At 27.0% G+C, this 25,279-nt stretch overlaps 1 protein-coding gene and 1 long non-coding RNA gene across 4 annotated transcripts; one reads left to right on the top strand and one right to left on the bottom strand.

Annotated features, from left to right (window-relative positions):
• Positions 1–2,099: 2,099 nt before the first annotated feature.
• On the bottom strand, positions 2,100–8,916 carry LOC124954120. Of its 3 annotated transcripts, XM_047506550.1 has the most exons (4): positions 7,968–8,915; positions 5,682–5,860; positions 4,213–4,267; positions 2,100–3,953 (listed from the first exon to the last, which is right to left on the bottom strand). In XM_047506550.1, the coding sequence occupies exons 1-4, from the start codon at positions 8,061–8,063 to the stop codon at positions 3,921–3,923; spliced, it is 363 nt and encodes a 120-aa protein (XP_047362506.1). In that variant the 5' UTR covers positions 8,064–8,915; the 3' UTR covers positions 2,100–3,920. The 3 variants fall into 3 exon arrangements, with proteins under 3 accessions (XP_047362506.1, XP_047362505.1, XP_047362507.1); XM_047506549.1 differs by having other exon boundaries at positions 2,100–4,267; XM_047506551.1 differs by lacking the exons at positions 2,100–3,953; positions 4,213–4,267 and adding an exon at positions 4,603–4,913 and having other exon boundaries at positions 7,968–8,916.
• On the top strand, positions 7,859–24,242 carry LOC124954121. Its single transcript, XR_007102455.1, has 3 exons — positions 7,859–9,072; positions 23,385–23,533; positions 23,655–24,242. It is a non-coding gene; the product is annotated as an uncharacterized LOC124954121 (long non-coding RNA).
• The last annotated feature ends 1,037 nt before the right edge of the window (positions 24,243–25,279 follow it).

The following is a 25,279-nucleotide window of genomic DNA, read 5'->3' as shown; positions in this document are numbered from 1 at the left end:
CACAGATATATGTATAAGTACAGATGTTACATGATATATGATCAAAAGGAAAAAAGAAATAAATATATTAAAATTAATATACTTTTTCATTATGACTTTACTGATTAGTAATCATTCTCATTCTGTGTGTATGAGTGCGTGCGTGCGTGTGTGCGTGTGTGTGTATGTATGTACACATATATTACTGTATTTTTTCTTTTTGATACAATGTATGTCGATAACAATTTTTTAAAAAAGAAACGAAACAAATACAAGCAAAAATATGATCGTCTTGAAATGCACTGTTATATATTCAGTTGTATATGTATTCTTTATATTGAGACTCTTCTAGGTTGTATTATATATATATAATATATATGTATATATATATATATATATATATATATATATATATATAAATATAAGAAAAACTCATTACACTGTTAATAATCATACAATTAAAGTAATCGAATAAGATGTTTACAAATTGAAAGCGAAAATAATAGAGAAAGGATGAATGGAGAACAGAGAAAAACAATGAAAGAGAGAGAAAAGGGCAGGGAGGGAGGGAAGAAAGCAAGAAAGAAAGAGAGAGAGAGAGAGAGGTCTTCCGATGCTTGACTTATTTGTGAGTTTAAATATAATGTATTTTATAATATTAAAAAAAAAAATATCGCCAATTTAAAAAAAGATACATTTACTCCATGTATGAAAATTAAATGTACAGGCAATTTTACTAAAGATAATAATTTAATGTTGATATATTTTGCACAAATTATTATTAATATTAATAATAAATCATTAATATTAAAAATTCTATCGTATCGTGTGCTTCGTTCACAACCTGATTATATGAATTAATAATCCTTAAACTTTACTAATAGTTTTTCAATAGTGATACATAATATTTTTTTATAATAATAATAATAATAATAATAATAATAATAATAATAATAATAATAATAATAATAATAATAATAATAATAATAATAATAATAATAATAATAATAATAATAATAATAATAATAATAATAATAATAATAATAATAATAATAATAATAATAATAATAATAATAATAATAATAATAATAATAATAATAATAATAATAATAATAATAATAATAATAATAATAATAATAATAATAATAATAATAATAATAATAATAATAATAATAATAATAATAATAATAATAATAATAATAATAATAATAATAATAATAATAATAATAATAATAATAATAATAATAATAATAATAATAATAATAATAATAATAATAATAATAATAATAATAATAATAATAATAATAATAATAATAATAATAATAATAATAATAATAATAATAATAATAATAATAATAATAATAATAATAATAATAATAATAATAATAATAATAATAATAATAATAATAATAATAATAATAATAATAATAATAATAATAATAATAATAATAACAATAACAATAATAATAATAATAATCCACTCTCCAGATTTCGCTAAATCGAAACTCGTACGCTTTATTGATCTTATTTACATGATAAAAAAGAAAGTTCCGCACTAATGTGATTTTACTTAAAATGACTTCTATTGCGAACTCATTTTTTATAAAACTTGTTTTAGAGGAGCGATGAAAGTACCGAGTTTTTAAAAATTTACATTTAAAAAAAAAGAAAAGGTAAGTAATTTAATTTTAGTAATATAATAGTTATATTTATCAGTGAATAACATTCTATTAGATAACTGTTTATATTATACTTTGTAAATCAATTTTACAATAATCTATATATGAAAAAATCTTCGTATATTTTATTCCTGATTTCTTTTTTTTTTATTATTATCATTAATCATGGTTTTTCTGATCTTAGAAGATAATTTCTTTAATTCAAAAAACATTGTTTTCGATAAAATATAAACATTCATGCAGTTAATATATAATGAAATAGGATGAAAAAGAAAATAGGAAAAGAATAAAGATAGTCCAATTTTATGAATAAACTTACTCGTTTTATTAAAAATCGTATCATATTCGGGGCTAATAAAGGGCGAGGAAGGAAGATAGGGAGGTAGGGCTCGTAAAGGTGGAGGTCGATAATATTAATTATATAATAATTGTACAATACAATTGGTTTTGTACTTTTATCTTTTAACTTATTTTTTGTTTTGTTTTGTTATCTTTGTATATTACACATAAAAGTTATTTGAAATACTGCATTACGAATACGTTCAATTAGAGCCTCTGTCAAAAAATGATAACCATTTTTTTTTCTGAATATTTCGATGTAATAATTAAACATAAAAGATGTTCTCTTTTCTTTTTTTTTCTGTTTTGCTTTCTCTTACACCTTTTTAACAACATTTTTACTTAATTAATATTTATTATTATTATTATTAGCAATTTGCGTGTAAATTGTTATATATATACATATATAATCGATTTCGCGAAATAACGGAGATCATAATTTTCGAACGATGTTAACTTCATTTTTGTTTTGGCTTTCTTTCTTTCTTTTGTTGTTGTTGTTGTTGTTGTTATATAATTTATTGATATATAATTTATATGAGGCTAAAGATTTTTTGTTTTTTCTTCTTCACATAGCTTTATCTCTCTTAATTATTTCAAATGTTTAAATCTATGATATACTTAAACATTAATTGCTCGTATTATTTTACAGAGAGTTTTTGCTTTTCTCTCTCTCTCTCTCTCTCTCTCTCTCTCTCTCTCTCTCTCTCTCGAATAGTCGATAAGATGAGACGACAAAAAATTATTCAATATTTTTCGTAATACTACCACACAAATTACTATAGCTATTTTTTCAACCACGATCCCATTTCCATTAAGTACAACATTATTAATAACTTTGGAAAGGATTCGCGTGGGATCTTATTGTAAAACAAAAAAAAAGAAAAAGAATGAAAAGAAAAAAGAAAATTGTAAATACATCAAAAAGTTAATCTTGTTACTTATACGATATTTTTGATTCTGTTGATATGATTAGGTATGTTGACACATTGTTGAAAACATTGTGACAACTGCACTACTTGTGTATGTACAGGTATTCATAACTTATGTAATCATTAAACTACATGTATAAAATTTTGTGTAACGCGTTATCATAATATTGCTAATATTTTTAAATTTTCTGGAATATTAAATATTTCAATAACAATTTTAATTCCGATTATAAATATAATCGATAAAAAAAATATTAATTTTTTGCATATATATATATATATATATACACATATTATTCTAATATAATTAATTTGCATGTAATAATCAACAATGCGTCGTACCTAAATCACGTGTTCTACTCGACTTGGTCTATCTCTCTCTCTCTTTCTTCTTCTCTTTTTAATAAAAATATTTTAATAATTATTTTTATATATACCACTTAGAAAGCATTAATCGATTGTAAATTATTACGAGCAAACTGTTTTAAAACTATATTTCTAAATTGTAAACTTAATTATATACATACACACACACACACACACATATTATATATATATATATATACACGCGTGTGTGTGTGTGTATGTGTGTGCGCATATATCGGATGCGCTGAAAATCGACTAACGAAGGACGGTCTTAAGTGACCTTACAATTGAATTCAATTTAGGAATTAGAAAGAAATGTTTTCTTCTGTTGATGCCGTTGCATATCGCATCGAAATGATACATATTTCAAATAATAAATTATGCGAAAACTATAAAATTAATTGTTTTTTACTTTAACTTTTAGAAGGTGGTCATATTTGACCAGAGAATAATTATATATATATATATAATTAATATATAATTTATATATATAATATTTATATATATAATTATTATATTATTGTATTGAAATATGATAAATGGCAGAAAAATTATTGAGGATAAAGGAAGACAATGTGTCACAAATATATATATTTTTACCTTTCTTTTCTTTTTTTTCTTTTCTTTACGTTCTTTCATTTAAATCGTCTGGACCGTCCTGTGAAAATAAATTGATACAAAAAAAAGCTCGAAGGATAAGGCTTTCTTTTATAATGGAATATTAATCGTTAAATTTATTGAATGTGTTTTGTGTTATTGACGTCTTTGATTTAAAAAAAAAAAAAGAAAAAAAAGGACAAAAATAAAAAAAGAAAGAAAGGGATAAAAGTCTCTGTCTTCTAATTCGTGTCTTCTGTGGGTGCCTCGGTATCATTCGACGTCGTGTTTTGACGACATCGATATACGTATGCACTTACGGATAAATCATCTTCCGTATGTACGCACTTGTATGAAAAATCTGGGCACTCGCATCTAAGAAAAACAAATGAAAAAAATAGATGGATATTTGACTTCAATATTCTCTTAGTATTATCAATTATATTTTAATTAAGAAAAAACAAAACAAAATTAAAGAATTATTCTCTATAATAATTGATATACCTAAATATATATATATATATATATATATATATATATATATATATATATTAATGGTTTTTTAAAAATAAATTTTAAATCTAATGAACATGCAAATAGAGAATAGAAATCTTTTTTTTTTTGAATCAAGTCTATAAAAAAGTAATTCCTAAATTTTTTTAAAAACGCTATCATAATAGAAATTAATTAGAAATTTTGTATAGCCGATCTATCGAACAGATTTTATTATAAAATTTCTACAGTATTTGTTATTACATTAGAGGATGAAAATAGGAGAATAATGAACACTGGCAATCTTGCTCGTTCTATAAATAAAATCGAAATTGCTTAGATTTCGACATTTTATGGGTTTAATAACGTGGCACTAAAATCATACTACGATCCCTACAAAACGAGTTCAAGAGAATATATACTACTTCCATTACTACGAAATGTTGGGGATCATTGCCCCTGTTCGGTTTAAGTACTGTTTAAATTAGTCGGCCGTTTCCTTGTCGGCATCGTTTCATCTAAGTTATTACTGTCGGGAAGTAAGTCAGATTTCGGATTTATAATATGTCGATAACGTATGAATATATATATATATATATATAGTGCGTGTGCATTTGAAAACGAAATGCTCTGATAATTTTTAATTTTACTTCTATCAGCAATCTTTTTTTTCTTAATAACCCACACAAACCAATTACATATGTATATATATATATATATATATAGGATGAACTAAAAGTACAAGATGATTCAAAAAATCAATTATCCTTTTTATTCAATGGACTTTTTATACTTTTAGTTAGGCTTGTAGTTATACAATTTGAAAAAACAATAAACAAAGTATTAGGCTAAAAAGCCATGAAAAAAAATAATTAATTTTTAAGATCAACGGAACTTTTGATCCTTATATATAAATCCGCAAATCATATCATTAATTAACATTAGACATATATATCGTCCCAATCGAAATCAATTTTATTTATATTTTGATTTAACATATTCAATTGAAGATGAAATAATTAAACAATTTTTTCTTTTTTTTTTTTTTTCTTTTAACTTTGATTTTAAATAATTTTTTTATTCAACAATCCACCAATTCGATATATTTATGTTATCAATCTTAATGTATTTATTTTTAAAAACATTCATCCATCCTTTAATAATAAACTAATAATTATATAGCGATAATAAACGAATGTAATATTACAGTAATAAATACTTATTGAAAATTTTTCAATATATAAAACTATAATAAATAAATATAATAAAGAGAAGGAGAAGAAGAAGGTTAACTTACGTGTTCCTCATGAAATATTCGAAGCGTCTCGTGAACTTAGTATAGATTGCCCATCCACAAGGGTTGCCTTGACAAATATGTCGTGTCCCGTTTCGTTCTTCAAGATCAGTTGAGCGTAAATCTCTGACCTTGTTAATTACCGTGCTCCGTAGCATTTCTTCCATTGCTTCGGAGAATTCCTATATTGAATGAAGAAGAAAAAAAGAAAATATAATATATAACATTAAATTAAATAAATAAATAAAAAACGTTTCTGCATTAATGTACCAACATAGATGATATTAAAAAAAAGGAAAAAAAGGAAAAAAAAAAGCAAAAATTAATAATCTCCATATAACAAATCGCAAATATAATCGCGTTTGGATGTCGCAGAGATGAGAAACAAACAAAAAAAAAACCGACGTAGAAATACATAGATACATGGTGAAAGAATTTAAGAAGTCAATTTAGATCAAGCGCGTGTTAAACGGATTAAAATCGATGATTTAACAAGCCCATTAATTTATATTACGATGATGTGTAGACCTATTTTACAACTGCGTGCACGAGTGGAACGTAATTAATAAGAAAAAAATAAAAAATAAACAAAAAGATGATAATAAAAAATTTATAAAAGAAAAAAAAATATATACATATATAAATATATATATGTATATATAAAATGAAAAAATATTAAATCGGATCACCAGAATGAACGAAGGAAATGTATATACACGCACAAAGTTCTATATATTACTTATTAATATCTATACATATACATAATAATGCGCCGCACAGAGAAATACATACGTACATAAATCAAAGAGCGAATTGGCAAAATCGCGTTCATACCGTCCGATTATCTTTCGGCGTTTATTGCGTCAAAACCTAACGACGCAGTTCGGGGTCAATGCCATCGACCTCGAATCTTGAAAAAGAGATGCGTATGCTTGCCTCCGAAGGCGTTTTATATATTCATATGTACATATATGTATGTGATGTGTGTATAAGTATATATATGTATGTATCTATGTATTTACAGTATGGATACATCCATATATCTGTATCATATATATATATGTATAAACAAATTTTTATATGTATATATATATTATTAGATTTTTTTTTTATCAAACATTTTACGAAACTCTAATTCATAGAAATTTATATGGAGAGATATATGCGCAAAATTTATGATAAAAAATAAGTAATAACATTTTTGTTTAATTCCTTAAACAAATATATTCATTAGAATTATGTGTATATAAACAGAAATGAAGTGAATGTTCTTTCATAAAATTACGATATACCACGAAAATTATTCGATCGACAATTTTATATTTTATATGGATTTTAAAAACAGGTATGAATATTTATTATATAGATTATATGCATTATTTTAAATTTGTTATCTGTATATACTCCTCTGTTAAGAATATGAAATATATATATATAATCAATAGATCAAATATATATGTTCTTCTACAAATTAACATACGTATATGCAAAAAATAGCATAATATATATAAATTTAATAATAAAACTATATGCTCTTATATAGATCGAAGTATATACATTTCTATATACAATACAAATATTCCATATTTGAGCAAAGTATTAATAAAATGAAGATGAAATAAAAATTCGAATTTGCATAAAAAAAGTAATTTTAATTCTAAACCGAAAATTTCGATCGTACCAACGAAATGCCTGTATAAATCGGCTATATAAATTCTTATATACAACATCCATACATATACACAATGAGAGAGAGAGAGAGAAAGAGTATATTCAAAACAAGGATGAATAAAATTCAATTAAGACAAATTCGCATTTGCGTAAAAAAGTGATTCTAATTCCAAAACCGAAAATCTTGATCGTATCAACGAAATTCTTATCCAAGTATAAATAAAATAGAGTTGAGGAAAAGATTCGAATACGTGCAAAAAAGTGATTTTAATTCTAAACCGAAAAACTTGATCCTACTAACGAAATATCTTTAAATGTTTTTATGTACAACGAATATAATACAATACATTTAATTCAAATATGAATAAAATACATTTGAGAGAAGTATTGGAATTCGTGTAAAAAAAAAAAAGAAAAAATGATCATAATTTTAAATCGAAAATTTTGATCGTATTAACGACTGATTAAAAAAAGAAAAAGATACAATAAATAAATGAATGAATAAAAAATAAAAACGGAAATGAAAACGAAAAAGCGAAATGAGAAAAATAAATAAACAAAACAAAACAAATTTGGAAAAATTTCTAAATTAAGGAAAAAGAAAAAAATCGTACTTACTTGGGAGGATCTAACCACAGCGCTGTCACTTTCCGTAGAGTACCACATGATTGTGGTGATGAGCGTAACGATGACAATAACGACTTTGCGTTCCATTTTCTCTTACTCCTCTTCGAATACAAAACAATTTTAAACAAATCCTTTTAAATTTCAAAACTTTTAATCCTTGTAACTTCGCGATCCTCAATTAGACAACCACGAATCTTTCTTTCTCTTTCTCTCTCTCTCTCTTCTTTCAATGTCCTGCCTTGTTCCCCGTCGAAACAAGGGAACCGTTTGTTCGTTGGCGGGAAAACGCGATCCTTAAGCACGTTTTATCGACGATCTCTTCTTTTGTACACGTAAAGTATAATCAAAGGATATCGTATAAGGGAGATAAAACTTTAATAATAATTTGGAGTTCAAAGTATAGATATAGATAGAAGTGAAGGAAATAAGAAAAGAAATGATATGTAAGATAGAGATTTTCGAATTTTTTGTTTTTAGAAAAAATCAAATCTTTAAATAGAATAGAAAGGAAAAGAAACAAACACAAACACACAAAAAAGGGATATGGATATAGAGATATATATCAATATATAAATATTGATTGAATGAATCCAAAGTGAGCTCTGTTGATATAATCTTCCTGTCTCTTTTTCTATCTTTTTATCTCTCTTTCTCTCTCTCTCTCTCTCTCTCTCTCTCTCTCTCTCTCCCTCTTCTGTAGCGCAGAAAACTCCCCAAAAACTTCCCCAGAAACAAATTTCTATGAACTTGTATCGCGTGTTGAATTTCGTATTACGTACGTTGTTTTCTCTCTCTCTCTCTCTCTCTTTCTTTTTTCTTTTTATCTCTGTCTCTCTGTTCTTATCTCTTTCTCTTTTTCTCTCTCTATAAACTCACGACTCTGTTCGAAATTTATACATAGACTGTTCTCTCGTGTTAAAGAGTGAGGACGCTTCCAAGGCACCGGAGGTTTATATAGGTTGCGCCGTTGTTCGAACTAGTGACTTGTGCCACGTGGTGATGGTGGGGAATGACGATGAAAGGAAAGGGTGGGGAGCAGAGGAAAGATGATCATTGCGATCGGTCGGAAGAGTTGTGAGGAGAAACGGAGGGGAAGGTGCGTGTCGCGTTTCTACGCATCTTTTTTCTTTTTCTTTTTCTCTTTCCTTTTTGTTTTATTTTGTTTTGTTTTCTTTTATTGTCCTGGATATATATACATACGTGTATGCGTTCGCGCCTGTATATTTCTACGTATGTTTTGAATATTATGTTAAATAATCGTTTTCAAAAAAGCATTCAAATAATTTTCGAAGTATTTAGGTGAATTGTTGTTCTTCATTGATTCGATTATTTATGATTTTCTAATTAAAATAAGTTTATATTATTGTTATTGTTATTGTTATTAAGTTTTATAAAGCTTAATATTTTGAATAAAAACAAAATAATTTTAGTTCTTTATAAATAAATATATATATATATATATATATATATATATATATATTTATAAATATATATATTATAATTTTATTGCATGTGGATCCATTGTCAGTATACAGAATAATATTTTAGATTCTTTTTGTTAAGAAGGATCCTAAACGGAGGGATCCAGAATATTATTCTTCATCTTGAATCTTATTAAATGTTTTTACGAAAAACATTTTTTCCTTATATTATGATATAGTACTTATATATTGTAAAAAAAAAAAGAAAGAAAAAACAAATATTATTTAAATGATACGATAAAATAATTTCATATATAAAATATATAAAATATGAAACATTCCAGTTAGATAAAAATCGTGACTTATTCGTAAGTTCGTGACTTATGTATACGTGATTTTTTTTACATAGGTCGACGAATAATTTGTAATTTGACGGGAAACCCGGTACACACATATATGACACACAGACGCACACATAAATAGAATGATCAAATTACATAGATACGTCAGACGCTGCTGTACAACGGATTATATTGCATCATATTCGTTTCCACATATCATAACATCGGCTTGCGACGCGTTCTTTTGCGTATCGGACTCTGATTTCATTCTCAACGGTATATTAGAAGCAATCCGTGAATTATCTCGAACGCGTTTGTGATTGTGACGTAATTTCGTAAGAATTGAAAGAGTTCATTCACGTTTGCATGATTATTTTATAATTATTATTTCATATTTCAAAATGTATCAAAAAGAAAAGAAAAAAATTAAATATAAAAAATTTAATATAAATTTTTATGTTTATCAACGTCATGTATTTCTCTTTATATATTTTTCTAATTTATATAATATATTTTTCTGGAATACATATATATATATATATGTTATACATATGTATCCGTATATCGTATATACGGCATTATAATTTGATTTAATAATTATTTTATATTCCAAAATATAACAAAAAATTTAATATAAATTTCCTTATTTATGACGTCATGTATTTCTATATATATTGTATATATATATTTCTGGAATATATATACATGTATATATATATATTTTAAATTACATGTTCGTTTGCACACGAACTTATTTTCATAGCAAACATAGTGTTCTTTAATCGAATCGAGGAGAATTCGATTAGTACGGTTTTAGAATAGGAGGACACTGTATTAAGTCGTAGCTAGATTGCATCAGCTACCATCAAGTTCATGCATGACGCAAACTCAAGTTTTGTTAGATTATCCTCAAGATTTAAGAGTATCGTCTTCCTAATTTGACCTGGTCATAAGTAGGTATCCTAATTAATTTTTGACCTCTAGTAAAGAAATTCCTCACATTAGTATATATATACACACACACACATTCTAATTCCTCACCTTAGTTTATATATATACACACATATATATATTATTGTTAGTCATATACATACATATATGGCTTATGTATTGTACGATATTGCATAGATACTTGCAAATTTTTTGAATTAACAACTTTATAAACACGTTCACATATACAAATTTTATATATATACACATACATATATATATATATACACACACACACACACAATTAATATATATATATATATTAATCAAAATTATATTTTTAAGAAATTCATGATATTTTAATATAGTTTTGGTTACACACTCAATTTAAGATTCGTATAACGATATAAGTTAGTACCTAGAACTATATCTGTAACAGTCAATAACATTTATTAGAAATAACTACGATGAAAGATGATAAAGTGAATTCGTTAAATGAATTATCTCTCCTTATCTTTATTTATTTTTTGTACTACAATAAAAATTCAAGAAATCATTATAATAATAAAACTTTAAAATTTCAACGAAGAGAATAATATAGTAATTCATGGAGACGCTAGCAACAAAAAGGAAACAAAAACAAAAAAAAACAATATCGTGGGAAACTAGAGAATGAAAAAGATATTTTTATTTGGAAGAAGAAAAAAAGAGAAAAAATAGAATATTAAATAAAAGAAAATTTGTATGAAACAGAAAAAGAGAGATAGAGAAAGAAAGAGAAAGAGAGAGAGAGAGAGAGAGAGAGAGAGAGAGAGAGAGAGAGAGAGAGAGAGAGAGAGAGAGAAGGACATGTCAAACGTTGGACAAGCAAAATATTTTTCTCGTTAGTATTTAGATGCTTGTCATCATCGTTATCGTCATCATTCTGGAACGCGATAGGTTAACAAGGTGTCGGTCGATTAGAGACCGCCATATTATCGGCAGATAAACGAATGGGCGAGTCGATGCGCGGAGGCACGATGGGGGCCCGCTTATGTATTGACCAATCAGCGTTAAGCAACGAAGCGACGCTTTGAGTGGCGTTTCCTTGAGCACGCGCGCGCCTGCGAGAACGAACTACCGTGCATCGAGAGTATGTTTTGAGCTCTCTTATCATCGATTTCTTGTATTAATGATGTTAACAAGATGCATCAATGTATTATTAACGTGTTTTTCTAGCTGTTTAGTGTCGTATCAGCGTGGGCATATCTATAATTTACGTGCACGTGATTTTTGCGATTAGAAGAAATTTTTCTTTTTTTCCTTTTTCTTTTTTGTTCTCTTTTTGTTTGTTTTTCTTTCTATATTTAATTATTAGAATCATTATATTGTTTTAAAATAAATGGATGAAGTATTTGTCAATTTGTTTTGATTAGGATTTTATACAAATAAAGTATTGACCAACATAATTGATAAGATTTATCAAAGTATTATAAATGTGTTTTTTTAGTTGATCAGTATGGTATTAGCATGGGCATATTTAATTTACATGCACGTGATTTTTGTGATTAAAATAAAATTTTTCTTTTTTTATATTTAATTATTAGAATTATTTTATTATTTTAAAATAAATAATATCAATGATATTCGGATCATGAAATTGTTATTTATTTTGATTAAGATTTTATACTGATAATGCATTAACTAACATAATTGACAAGATTCATCAAAGTATTATAAATGTGTTTTTCTAGCTGTTTAGTGTTATATTAGAGTGGGCGTATCCAATTTACGTGTACGTCATTTTTGTGAATTAGAAACATTTTTTTTTCCATTTAATCATTAAAATAATTATCATATGAACGATATGATTAAAGATATTTAATATTTAATAAAAAATTTTGTATATTTGTTCTAATTATTCTTTTATAATGAAACCAACGATCATCGATAATCGTAATACCTTTTGAATATTCGTGTAAATGCGCATTTTACTTAAGATAAGTAAATGTTGTAAGAGTAATAAGAGATCACGACTCGGTGTATCAATGTCGGTGGTTTGGTCTCTTGTAACGTGTATCGTATTTGATCTGACAGGTGTTCGAACTTTACATCGTTCATAGAGAATGCGATTCGATGCAACTAGAAAATTATCGATAGATTCTAATATACTTCCATCGATCTATTGATGGAGCAATATTGTACCACATAAAGCGTCTTATTTCTTATTTTTTATTATCATAAAAAAATGATATAATTTTTAAAACCTAAATGCCTAGATCCGATATATTAATTCGATCATAAATATTGATACTTTAAATAATTGATAAAATGATTTGTTTTTTCCTGAAATAAATAAATAAATAAATAAGATAAAACAAAAAGATGTGTAATAAACGTGGGATAAAAATGACATGTTTTTGAAATCTATCACAATTATGTACAACATATAAATATTAGTTGCGATCATAAAAATTGATCCAATAAATAATTTGTAAAATTATATTTTTCTTTTCGTGAAAGAAATTGAATACCTAAAACAAAAAAAAAAACAAACGTGTGATCAAACGCGAGTTCAAAATGATACTTTTCTAAGCAGTATAGCCTATATCCTCGCGATATTTCATATCTTTCTGAATAAAACTCGTAAATACGAAAGGGGATAAAATCCAAAATTTGACACGGAGTTATACGAAGAAGTATAAAAAAGAAAAAGAAAAAAAAGAGAAGAAAAAGAAAAAACTGAAAAAAAGAAAGAGAAAAGAAAAAGCGCTTTAAAAGAATCAATTTGAATCTTTCGAGATTTTTCGAATTCGAAAACGGATAGTTGATGGTAAGCTCTCTCCCGATTCGGTTATGTGTCCTGACGTAGTAGGTATTTCTTATCTTGAAATAGAATGAGGCGGAGAACGTGGAGTGGAATATAATAGAGGGGGTCGATTTCAAAGTAAAACGAAAAAGGGAAACCATCGGGGGAATGGGGTGAGGAGAGAGAGGTAGGGCTAGTTTGGGGGAACGAGGGAACAAGGGAGGTAAAGGAAGAAGACCGAGAGGAAGCTTATGACTCCCGTCTTCAAATTGCGTCATTTCTGTCTTTCTCTCCTCCGGGAGAGAAGAGTTACGCACAGCATGAGTTTATCGTACTCTCTCTCTCCTCTCTCTTTCCTTCTTTCTTTGCTTTTCTTATTCTACGCAGTCCAAAAGAAAGAAAGAAAGAAAGAAAGAAAGAAAGAAAGAGAGAGAGAGAGAGAAAGAGAGAGAATCATCATGTTTTCAGTCATCGAGGGTACAAACTCTGTCTCCGATTGAAACTCCAACTACTACACTATAAGTCGAGCAATGACATTATATTGTATATGTATATATATCTTCTTACACATACATATATTTATTACACTTACACTTACATATATTTTTTCATACACACAATACACATATTTTATTCTATTGTTCTTATACGTTATATAGATACGTGTTTAACAATAGTATTAGTATATCTCTAAGAAATATTTATCTCATAGAAAACATTTCACGATAAGATTCATCTTAAAGGATAACTTAAGGAACAAAGTATCTATACAAAGTTTAACTATTATGTCTAAAGCGCGACATACTGTATAAGAAACAGCGAACTTTGCCTTATTTCGCTAATAAACAAAAATAAAATTAATTGATGCGATCATTAAATATAATAGAATTTAAAGAAAGTAAAGAATAGAGAAAATAAAGAAAACAAATATTTACATAATATAAGAAAGAATGACAACAGCAATATTTAACAGTACTTATATATATTTATCTTGACGTTCATGTACTGATGTACTTATACGTAATTTTCTAAGATCATAGGAAATGAACATTCAGACTGATGCAATATTACTCGATATATTTATTTATTTCGATTGTTCATTTTATTTTATCAGTCAGAATAGTCATTTTATTTTATCAGTCAGTATTATGATTATGAAAATTTCAAACGTTACAAATTAAAGTCAGTAGTTTATTTTATCACTTCCTTTTTTTTATCACTTTTATACCATTTTAAAATTCATTATGCACGAATTCTTACATGTATAGATATCTATTTTGTAAGTTTGATTTTATTTTGTCGACATTAATACACAGTGCTTTCTTATATACGAAGTTCATCAAATTTTTTACAAATTAACAAAAAAAGTCTTTTTAATGAAACATTTTTTTCCAAATTATAAATTATGTATTTACTTATAATTTGTATAATACAATATCTATAAACTTTACAGTTATAATATTTATAATAAGTGTAGATATATAATTTAACAAAATTATATAAAATTGTTCTGTAATTTTCATTAAAAAAATTCTGTTACAAAAATTCAATTATTATTTTCAATATCTTATATATAAAGGCAACAAACTATTAAGAATTATCTAAAAATAATTAATGAAGTCGAATTGTTCTAGCTCTAGTTTTAACATGTGTGTATATATATATATATATATATATATATATATATATATATATATATATCTATATATGTCGCATTCTTTCCCGCATTTATCGAGCAATGACACCGTTGTGTACATCTAACTCATTTCGTAAGAAACATGTTTTTCGCGCAACAGTGTCATTGGCAACGGTTAGCTCCCATAAATAAGAATAAAATAGGGGTCTCTTTTCTCGGTTAGCTCGGCTTTGAGACGAAGCCGAGTAGTAGTAAGTAGATATACATATCTCTCACGCGCGTTATAGATACCAAAGATTATTAATATAAAAGTCCAAATCTCTGTATGCTTTTTTTTTCAATAAATTCTTACTATTTTTGTCCAATCTAAATGAAATTTATTTTAGTTATACGTTCCAATGTAAAATATAAATAGGTTATGTTAATTTTTTGAAAATATTATCTATAAACCTTAATATTAAAATATATTAAACGAGCGATGAGTTCTCTGTATCTCTCATTCTCTCTCCCTCTCTCTCTCTCTCTCTCTCTCTCTATCTCTCATTCTCTCTCTCTCTCTCTCTCTCTCTCTCTCTATTTCTATTAAATGAGATACCACGTCCTTGATGCACCATGCAAGGATTTAAATGATTTAATTTTGTACAAAATATGTTTTATAAAATGATACCTGTGTTGTGCATTCCATCTGCTATAAAATTCTAATTTAACACAAGGATGTGCACATACACGCACGTTTTTACACATATACACACATACAGACAATAATACAGCTTTGTTGAGTTATGACGTCATCCTTGACGGGTGAATATACTACATACAGATACTACAATATCAAAGATTATTCGAGTTTCTTCTCTCGAACGCATCTAGGCTTATTTGCCGTTTAATACGTTTGACAAATGATATTGTCGAATATTTTGGCGATCCTTCAAAGCGATCGTCCTCACAGAGAGAAACACTGTTCTCTCCTCCCTTTCTTCTTTTATTTTTGGAATTGTCGTGGAACAACTCTCATTTTCGATCTGTACAGACGGTCAAAAAGTCTTCCTAGCTGGTCCAAATGTTTCTAAGTATATTTAAAAAAAATAAAATTAATTAGATATCTAATGCTATTCGAGATCATTTTATGCTAACTTTTATTCATTTCTTTTTTCTTTTTCTTTCTCTTTCTTTTCTTTATTGTAAATCATAAATAAGTACTTAGGTATGCTGTTTTACATATACGTACAATATAAAATTAGCCTGCGAGTTGCGAGAAAGATCAATTCATTTTTAATATCATCTAAAAATTCATGCTATCTCTTTCAAAGTATATTTATTATACGTAGATCTACGATTTATTATACGTGTATTTATATGACGAGATATTTTTTTTCTTTCTTTTTTTTATTAATTATGTGAAGTTATAGAGATAATTTTAATATTTAAGAAATTTTCAATAGAATTATGATTAATTTATATTTTAATCTAATTATTTTAACTTCTATTCTTTCGAAAAAATTTCTTTTGGAATTTATTTAGAATATTAAAAGGGCAATAAGAATAATTAAAAAATTAAAAAATAATTATAAAATAAAATGACTAGATTATATATTTATCTAATCCTATTATTATTTATCTAATTCTATCGATATTTTAATTGAATTTTGTCGATTTTATTTATCATTGAAAAAAAAAAAATATATATATATATGCCACAGTTTTTATCATTATTTACAAAAAACTATTCAAAGCTCAGAGTAGCTAAAGAAAAAAGTAATGAAGAATCTTTTTCAAAGAAGAAAGACACTCTTTCAACGAGCAACGTGCACGTGCCTCTCGCGTGGCTCGCCATGAGCATTAGTAACTAACTTCTTATCTATTATATATTTTCTTTCTTTTCTCCCTACGTTAGAGATTATCGCTTCGTGTATATTTACTTCCATGTATTTCACACTTGCGTAAGGACTTCCTGTCTCTCGTATTTCATTTTCCCAGATGAAATAAACGGCTATCGTTTGTATGCAACACGATCGACGTGGTTTGTCAGTAATTTCACTGACATGATTAGAATGTATAAAAAATATTCACTATTTCGAAGAATTTTAATAGAAATATTAGACGAATTTTCGATCGTTTTTATCAATTTTTTTTTCTATATTGATCAATCATCGAATATCATGCGTGTAATATTTATATGAAAAGAATGTGTTTAATAACAATGATTTCATTATTCCGCAAAAGTTTAAAAAGAGAATTCAATAATTTTTCGATCATTTGATGATCGATCATCAAAGATCATGCGTGCAAAAAATGTCATGTAATACCTATAAATATATCAAAAAATTATGATTTCATTATTTCGAAGAATTTTAAAAGAAAGTTTTGATAATCTTTTGATTATTTTTACGACGATCCATTTTTTTTTTTTTTAATTGATCGATCATACAAAATCATGATCGAGGAATTATCAAAGACTGAAGAGAAAAAGACAAAAAAGAAAGAAAGAATGAAAGAGAAATGTTTTCTACAATTGTGCTTACGCTTGTAGAGCTGTGACATTGATGTGACATTGTTTACGGTTTAAAAGAATCGTCGTCGGCCTGCACGATTCTAAATATAGGAAGCTAAGTGAATCAGGCATCACGCGAGAGAAACGATGGTCCAACCACATGTGTCTGATTCGCGAATGATTTGCGGTGTTACTCTTATTTCGTAGATAAACGAGTCACAGTAAAATATTGTTTCTATCGTATGTATATATATGATCGAATCGATAAGTAAAATAGTTATTTACAAATACATGGTATTGAATCAAATTGTATAAATGTGTTATCAAGAACGGATACATAGAGTCAATAGAACTATAGAACTACCAACAATTTTTTCCGATATATTAAGATATACCTTATATGAATCGGTGATTATAAAAGAGTTCTACGTCAAAAAAAAAGGATGTAAAAAAGATTAATTTATAATTAGATCTATTTAATGTTATAATTAGGTCATGAAAAACAACTTTCGTGTAACATTTTAATATTATTCTCTATATAATTATAATCTTGATAATGGTAAAAAAAGAGATCTGAAATCACGTCATTTAGATGAGTTTGGTAGTTCTAGTGTTAATTATTATAAAAAAAAAAGAAGAAAAGAAAGAAATTACAAATATAGAAAGAGATACAAATTTCTTACATTTTTTAATATTAATATCTACATGTATCTCTCGTCTGAGTACGATCAAGAGGTGATTGAGAAAGAGAAAGAGAGAAAAAGAGGAAAAAAGAGAGAAAAAGAGGGAAAAAGAGAGAGAGAGAAAGTCTGCGAAGATAAGAAGACAGATGAAAAGAATAAGATGGAAAAGAAAAAAAAAGAGAAATGATGATGATGATGATCATGATGATGATCATGATGATCATAATGATAATGATAATGATAATGATAATGATAATGATAATGATAATAGTAATAATAATAATAATAATAATAATAATAATAATAATAATAACAATAACAATAACAATAATAATAATAGTAATAACAATAATAGTAATAACAATAGTAGTGATAATAATAATAATAATAATAATAATAATAATAATAATAATAAAAAGAAGAAGAAGAAGAAATTGAAGCGTTCGCCGTTTCTTGGGGTCGATTCCGGCGAACAGCTGCCCCGCCAACGTTTAGGCGCCACCCGAGAAAATATGATTCTCTTATGGAAAACCTATGTATCTGTTAGCATGTCTCGCGTCTCGCGAAAGTGAGTGAGAGAGAGAGAGAGAGAGAGAGAGAGAGAGAGAGAGAGAGAGAGAGAGAGTTCGTCGCGTCAGAGGGCGACCGTCTCTCGAGAATCCAAAACGATCCGCCGACAGGTTTATTGGCACGGAGGTGGTATCGCCGTTACACGACAAAACATTCAAAGACGCGCCGCCGCCGCCATCACCATTGCTACCACCCACTGTGAGAAATAGAGATAGAGACAGAGACAGAGATGGAAGGAGAGAGAGAGAGAGAGAGAGAGAGAGAGAGAGAGAGAGAGAGAGAGAGAGAGAGAGATAGAGAGAGAACTCCTTTTCGATTTTATAAATATTCCTCGTCGAAACGTGTTCTCTTTCAAGAAGTAACCCTCTCAAGAGAAAAGGAAAAAAGAAAAAGAAAAAATAGGAAAAAGACGTGCAATCGATTGATCCCTCGTCTTCCGGTTACTTCGATCTTTTTGATATTATTATGATTTTTATTAAGGGATAAATATAGATAATATATTTGATTTATAATTGTATATGAATTATTTTTACTTTTGTTTAAGATACAATCGTAAGGAATTAATTATTATTATTATTATTATTTTTGTTTTTTTTGTTTTTTTTTTTTTATTTTTATATTATTTAGGAGAAATAATTTATACGTCATGTTATGTTATTACGAATTATTGTTATGTTATTAGGATTAATAATATTTAAGTAAAATTGTGTATGAATTATTATTATATAGAATAAATGTAACTATATAATGTATACAAGTTTATGTTAATAATTATATTAAAATAGCTAAATAAATAATTTCGGAATTTTCAATATTTTACTATACTAGTATTAGTATTTAGTAATTTAATAATTTATTAAAAATATTAATACTAATAATAATATAATGTCTGTATGTGTGTGTGTGTGCACACACACACACACACACACACACACACACACACACACACACACACACACACACACACACACATATATATATATATATTTACTAAATTACTAAATTTATATTCTCTCTCTAATAGATACTTTCTGTCACTCTCTTTATATGATATTTTATATGACATTTTATTTAGCATTTTATTATACCATATTAATAGTATTACTAATAGATATTCTAATGATAATGTAATACTGATTTTCTTGACACATTTTACATTTTTTTTTTTGACAGATTTGTTTTACTATAAATTCAGATATTCCTTTATTTACTTAATACTAAAGAAATTAATATAAATAAATTAAGTAAACGATTTATTAAATTCTTTTTTAGAAATAGTGAAAATTCATCGATTTTATTTTGAAAGAAATGGAATAGAATGTAAAATGATCTGATTTGATTTGATTAATCGAAATATTATTGTAGCTATCTATATTAATATCTAATTAATATAATGATGTTATCGCACCCACGTCTTTGGTTGGGTCTATCGGCGCGTGTACAACTCGGTCAGCTAGCACGTGATGTTCCGGTTTGTCTTGCTAAATTACGCTACGCGTTTTCCAAGAAGCTAATCAAGTCGGGTTCATACGGATAGACACGCGAACGATGCCACCGTATATTGATCGTTTTGGAATTTTTATCGTTTCAACGAAGTACAATTGTTTTAACGATGAGAGTTCATCTATAAACGATCGACCATAACCGAGAACGCATGTCTTTTGTTTCGAAATTAATCGTCATTTTTATTTATCTCTCGATCCTGCATTCGATTAGGTATGATGTATGTATTTCGATCGATCTCGATGCAAAACTCGATTGATAAACAACGTACATACGTAGATATATATATTTTTTTTCTTTTTTTTTTTCTAATTCGAAGTTAGCGTCATCACGATGATGATATATTTTGATCGATGGGTCGTACAAAAATTAACGGGGAAATATGTACTCACTTGTTGTCTTATTTGAAATAGTTATTATCATTTTTTATTATCATCATTCCAAGAATGATCTAGTTTGATCGATATGGAATTAAAATGGACAAAAAGAACATATAGATTTCCTCGAAAACTGATGTCATCTTATTGATGACATATTTCGATCGATCGATTAATACGAATTAAAAATTAATATGGAATAATATGTAAGTATTTTTTATTTAGATGATCTTCGTCACCTCTGTGATGATCTATCAATCGATTCGTATACAAATCAACATAAAATAAGAAATATGTTTTCATTAAAATGTCATTCTCACCTTGTTAATGATCTATTGTTTGATCTATATAAAGATAAACTCGAAACAAGAAAAACATTTTCATTAAAAAATCATTCTCATCTTGTTAACGATTTATCGATCAATTTCATATAAAATTAAACTCAAGGGGAAAAAAATAAATTTTCAATAAAAAAAATCATTCTCATTTTATATTAACAATCTATCGACCGTTACATCTCAAATGAAACTCAAAAGGAATAGAAAATGAACAAAAAAAATATTTTCATTTTGAAATCCTTATCTCATTAATGATCTATATGGATTTCGAACCAATAAGTAAAAAGAAAAAATATTCCTCGAACATGGCGCGAATGATCGATGAGAAAGGGACTAAAAAGAGATACCAATCTAAATCTTGTTCTTTTCCGAGGGTGGGTGTGTGGGGGTCTGTGGAAGAAAGAAAGAGAGAGAGAGAGAGGAAGGGAAAAGGGGATGTGTCGTGAGCGAGGAACTATGTATCCGTGACACTGGTCACGTAGGAGCTGGAGGACCATCCCTACGAAGAATTTCAACGCCCGGTTGGTATGCTCGACTGCGCTATTACGTATCTTCTTAATGACGTCAGCAAATTTATACGAACAACGAAGGATTCTTAGAACGAGTACCATCATCCTCGTTCTTTTCCCTCTTTACTTTCGGCCCCAACGCAAATTGACACGAGCTGATTGTAAGAGGAAATTTCTTTTTCTATTTCTATTTCCTTTTCTTCTTCTTCATTTTAATCTTTATTATTTTCTTCTTCTTCATCTTCAGATTCATCATTTTCTTCTTCTTCATTTTCATCATTTTCTTTTTTTTCTTCTTCATCTTATTCTTCTTTTTTTTCTGCTTCTTCATCTTCATCGTTTTCTTCCTTTTTATCTTCTTCTTCTTCTTCATCTTTTTCGTCTTCGGTACCACTAGAGATGCGTGCCCGCTTGTTCACTCTTTTTTTATTTCTTTGTCAATGTTTCTGTCTTTGTTAGGTCAAGGAAGCGGGTCAAAGAAGGAACAAACGATATATATCTTTTGACGTCATAGGCATTCCCAACGATCCGATCGATATAATTCTATATTTGTGCCATTGACGACTATAAGTGGACAAATATCGAGCATGCGGTGTCATTTGGATCACATTCATAATCGACCCCGTGGGACCACTAATTTTTCATATCGAATTATCTTTCGTATATTTATTTAAATATGAACTACTTACTCTATTGAATTTTAAAACAATATGATTATAATATAAAATAATATAGAATAATATAAAATAATATAATATAATATAATATAATATAATATAAAATATATATACTATACTGTATATATTATGCTATAATATATTATAATTCAATATAATTACATTAAATATAATATTAAGTACGATCTAAGTTACAAATAAAAGAAAAAAGAACAAAAAATAATTTATTTATTGCGCAATTCGTACGGCAATATATTTGTATATCTATGGATTACGGAATAAATTAATTTTGTTTTTAATTTTTTTAACTTAAATCAGTTTCATAATTAACGGCTTGTATTTTATCGGAAGGATAAATATCGTTTTATAATTTTTATAAAATAACTAATCTATTGAAATTTTTATATGAAGTATCTACTCGATTGTATTTATTATAAATAAATTCATATGAATGATAAGAAATCATTAAGCAAAAGATCTTTTTTTGTTGATTAGAAATTAATCTAAATATGTACATATGTACATCGATTGAACGATATTTACATTTTAATATAGATATACTTACACGAAGATTCTTTTATCTTATGTTACATTTTTTCATATAGATAACATATATTCCTATTATGTTTATTTTGTATTATGTTACGAAATATTTACGTAATATATCTATCAAATAGGTATATGTATATTATTAGATATGTTGTTGATGTATAACTTACATATTATAACATTGCTATATAATGAAAACTTGGATGAAGAATGTGTGCCAATATTAATGAAAGTCAAAAGTCAAACTTTTTATTCTAAAATATTTCCATTGCATTTATCAATACTTATACTATTATATATATATATACTAATTATATACTAATTATATATATATATTTATATATATATAATTAAACACATACATAAATAGCATCTATATATTTGCTCAATATGATTTATATATTTTCTATCGTCTTTGCAGGAATTATAATATACAAATTATGTTAATTATTTAAAAGTCAAATAATAAAAATTGCAACATATTATCAATTGCTCAATCAATTCAATACAATTAATTATTTAAACAAATACATAGATAAATTTATATCTATATTTGTCCTATATGATTTATGCTTTTCTACTTTTATTCTTGCAGGTTGTTCAGAGTAAAAAAAAGAGATAAAAGAAAAATACAGAGTGGAATGATGAAGGAAAGGATCCTCCTTTCGTGGAAAACGTTTGTGTCATGTTGGCCGATTGACGTCATCAGCTTAAGCATTTATATATACATACAAACATATACATGTACATACACATATATATATACATACATACACATATATATATATACATATATATACATATACATAAGCAAGATTTGTGATGTGGGAAATTTAAGAGTGGACCTTGTCCTTGTCCCTTCCAGGAAAGATGTCAAAACGAAAATTCATCAAGGGTAGATACGTGTAAATACATATACCGTAGAGTCAGAGAATCTTCCAAGAAGACGGGTTAACTACCATTGTTCATAATTCGAAGAACGAGAAGAAAACTTAACGAGCTTTTATGATTTTTTTACGAATTCTAAGATCATTTATTAATTAACGATCTTCCATTAATGTTTTACCTTCAACGGTGGGTCTCAATTACTAACAATGATTATGGTCTTAATCAAGACTATTTATTCTTCTTTTTTCTTTCTTTATTTATCTCACGTTGAAAATAATGTTACTTATTTCTTTATTTCTTCAGTTTTTAAAATCTAAGTCATTATCTTGTGATAGAATTCATTTAATATAATTTCATTTTATTTCATTCATTATGAGAATATGAATTCAGAATTTATTATAAATTATTAAAAGAAACGATATTTCTCTGTTATTAAAACGCATTTGGTATAATTCGAATGAAAAATCTTTGAATATGTTTAGGAATTATAGGAATTGGTAAAGAAAATTTTAATATCTGTTTCGTCTTGAAATTGTTGGGATTTATCTTTATCTTCTTTGTAGAAAGTGGCTGCGAAAGAATATTTAAAAAGTTCAGAAAAACATATATATATATATATATATGTTATATATATGTTATATATATATGTTTTTCTGGACTTTTTAAATATTCTTCTCTAGTTGATTTATTATAATAAATTTACAATTAAATTTTAATTCAATTAAATCCAATTAAATTAAATAGTATTATTGTTATCTGTAACACAGGATTACTTATAATGACAATTTATTTGATTGTAAACGAAAAGAAATACGAATAATCGTAAATTTATGAACGAGTTCGTTGGTGGTAGTAGTAGTATTAATACCGATATATTCGAAGAAGACATTTCGCATTTGTTTCCATGCCAGACTAATAATTATCGTGATAATGGAGAAATGGTGGGGATAATGTATATAGACAGGATTTAGTCTCCGAAAGTAAAAGAAGTTGGTCGGAGACGGCGCCAGGTTTATTTGAAGTCCGAAAGCACAAAATTTAGGATGACATGTTGTGATATATACAAAAAAATATATATATATACACACACATACAAATATATATGCATATATGTATATATGTGCATGTTTATTCTGCACATATAAAAGCAGAGTCATACAAGTATAGTGTTTACATGTATAAACACACATACTCGTAAAATAAACACCGAAGGCAGTTTGATGGCGTGGGCCGGATTCACTAACTATTTGACTTGAATTTACGTATATTTATTCAGTCAGTCAGAGACGCCGGCGCCTCAGAGATTGAGGATGACCGGGACCAGACGATCCTGATGACGACGAAAACGAAGACGACGCCGAAGACGCCGACGACGCCGAAGACGCCGACGACGCCGAAGACGCCGACGACGCCGAAGACGCCGACGACGCCGAAGACGCCGACGACGCCGACGTCGACGACGACGACGGCTACAAGGTACGAAACCGTAAAGACTAATAATAATAGTAATAAGAAAGCGAGGAGAGGGGATGAAATGAAGAGAAAAAAAGAAATAGAAAAAAGAGAAAAATAAATACAGAAAGAAGAAGAAAAAGAGAAATA

The sequence above is a fragment of the Vespa velutina genome, chromosome 14 (genome assembly GCF_912470025.1).
Source record: "Vespa velutina chromosome 14, iVesVel2.1, whole genome shotgun sequence".
Taxonomy (NCBI): Eukaryota; Metazoa; Arthropoda; class Insecta; order Hymenoptera; family Vespidae; genus Vespa; species Vespa velutina.
The sequence above is the reverse complement of the archived record's forward strand: the minus strand, read 5'-3'. Positions and strand labels throughout refer to the sequence as shown.